Genomic DNA, 2,500 nt, shown 5'->3' on the forward strand with positions numbered 1-2,500 from the left:
GGAGGAGGATGAGAATCAGAAAAAATATGATAATGAGAATAATAATGGCATTAATTACAAAAGCAAAAATTATAATCTTGATGATGATAATGATGATGATAATGATGAAAATACTACTGCTACTACTAATAATATAAATAATAATGATGACAGTAATAACAGTTATACTAATAACAATAATAAAAATAGCAATAGCAATAATGATAATAGGAATAATCATAATACTAATAGGGATAAAGTAAATAATACTCATAACAAAGATAATAATAATGACAATCATGATGCCAAAAAATGAAATAATAACAATAAGGTAATAAGGAAAGCATTATAATTATAATAAGATCAAGATGAAGAAAAAAACAGGAGGAAAATAGGGAAAAAAGATAATAAAGATAATGATAATGATAGCGATAATAATGATATTAACAGTAATTACAATAACAATAATTAATATTAATAATAGTAATGATGATGCTAATAATGATAATGATTATAATGTTAACGATGATAATGATAGTAATATTGATAATAATAATAATATCGATAGTGAAAATAAGAACAATAATAATAATGATAAAAATTATGTTATTATCAATAATAATAACAATAATAATAGCAACAACTACAACAACAAAACTAATAAAATAATGATGAAAGAATGAAAATTATTTCAGGATTTCACAGTTGCTTATAAGAGAGAGATATTGAAAGAAAGAGATAAATGGATAGACGGATATATAGAGAGAGAAAGAGAAAGAGAGAGAGAGAGAGAGAGAGAGAGAGAGAGAGAGAGAGAGAGAGAGAGAGAGAGAGAGAGAGAGAGAGAGAGAGAGAGAGAGAGAGAGAGAGACAGAGACAGACAGACAGACAGAAACAGCACCATAGGAAGCCAGACAGAAAGAAGAATAAAAAGTAAAAAAAGAGAGAAAAAAAAACAAGATCGACAAAAAAAAAAAAAAATAAATAAATAAAACGATAAAATAAAACCTTTCATATTTCTAATACTCACCCTCCACATTTAATCGGACAGGTAGGAAGATCTTTGGACTCGTTGACACTTGGCACTCGTAAATCCCTGAGTCTCTGAAGGTGACTGGGTTGATGTCCAAGTGCCACTCTTCGCTGTTCTCCGGGTGGTAAACCTGGGTATATCGTGGGGAAAAGAATTTACACCCAAGATAAGAACAATAAAGATGATATTGTTATCAATAATAATGACAATAATAATAGCAACAACTAAAACAACATAATTAGTTTACACCCAAGATAAGAACTATGAAGATAATATTGTTATCAGTAATAATAGTAATGATATTAGCAACAGTAAAAACAACATAAATAATAAAAGAATGATAAAAAAATGAAAATTATGTTTTTTTCAGGATTTGATTTTACATTTTATATTTACATTATATCTTTACATTTTAAGAGGTTGACTTTGTTGAATAAATGTGTATTTTTTTACTTGTTTATTTATGTATCACTTTCTTTGTTACTTTAATTTTACTATTATTTTGTGTGTGTTTATGTTGTACTTTCTGTATGTTTATATATCAATATGACGTTTTAAGTGGATTCTCCCTGAATGGAATGAGGTGACAATGTGATGATAATGAACAGATAAGTGCAATCTTAATTAATTTCAATCGTTTTTCATCTTTCATGTTCTTATTCTGTTTTGAGTTGTATATACAATTCTCTCTAAAAAAAAAAAAAAACGCGGAAACAAAAGAACAGGTGTCATGTTCGTTTTTTATCTTTCTTATATTTATTCTTGTTTGCGTTACATATATATATATATATATATATATATATATATATATATATATATATATATATACATATATATATATTATTTCTTAGAGCATGCGGAAACAAGAGAATAGGGATCAGGTTCGTTGTGTGAGGGATGTGTCAGCTGGGGAATGCGACAGAGTTTGATTCTGTGCCCTTATTGATGGACGAAGTTTGGTTGAGGGGACAGGTAGGGGAGACTGGCGCTGTTGCCCGAACACATGTGTATTTGTGTGTGTGTGTGTCTGTCTGGAGAGGGTGTGTGTGTGTGTCTGGAGAGGGCGTGTGTGTGTGTTTGTGTGTCTGAAGAGGGCGTGTGTATGTGTGGGTGTGTGGAGAGGGTGTGTGTGTGTGTCTGGAGAGGGCGTGTGTGTGTGTGTCTGGAGAGGGTGTGTGTGTGTGTGTGTGTGTGTGTGTGTGTGTGTGTGTGTGTGTGTGTGTGTGTGTGTGTGTTTGTGTGTGTGTGTGTGTGTCTGGAGAGGGTGTGTGTGTGTTTGTGTGTGTGTGTGTGTGTGTGTGTGTCTGGAGAGGGCGTGTGTGTGTGTTTGTGTGTCTGGAGAGGGCGTGTGTGTGTGTGTGTGTCTGGAGAGGGCGTGTGTGTGTGTTTGTGTGTCTGGAGAGGGCGTGTGTGTGTGTGTGTGTCTGGAGAGGGCGTGTGTGTGTGTTTGTGTGTGTGTGTGTGTGTGTGTGTGTGTGTGTGTGTGTG

The 2,500-nt window shown here is 32.9% G+C and overlaps 1 protein-coding gene across 2 annotated transcripts in view; it reads right to left on the reverse strand.

Annotated features, from left to right (window-relative positions):
- The window catches only part of LOC113822624 (irregular chiasm C-roughest protein), a 38,483-nt gene that overhangs the window by 8,160 nt on the left and 27,823 nt on the right, over nucleotides 1-2,500 (reverse strand). For both annotated transcript variants that reach the window (XM_070141974.1, XM_070141973.1), the window contains exon 4: nucleotides 1,010-1,142. In XM_070141974.1, the coding sequence (XP_069998075.1) occupies nucleotides 1,010-1,142 (133 nt within the window). The remainder of the gene's footprint in view (nucleotides 1-1,009; nucleotides 1,143-2,500) is intronic.

The sequence above is a fragment of the Penaeus vannamei genome, chromosome 28 (genome assembly GCF_042767895.1).
Source record: "Penaeus vannamei isolate JL-2024 chromosome 28, ASM4276789v1, whole genome shotgun sequence".
Classification (NCBI taxonomy): Eukaryota; Metazoa; Arthropoda; class Malacostraca; order Decapoda; family Penaeidae; genus Penaeus; species Penaeus vannamei.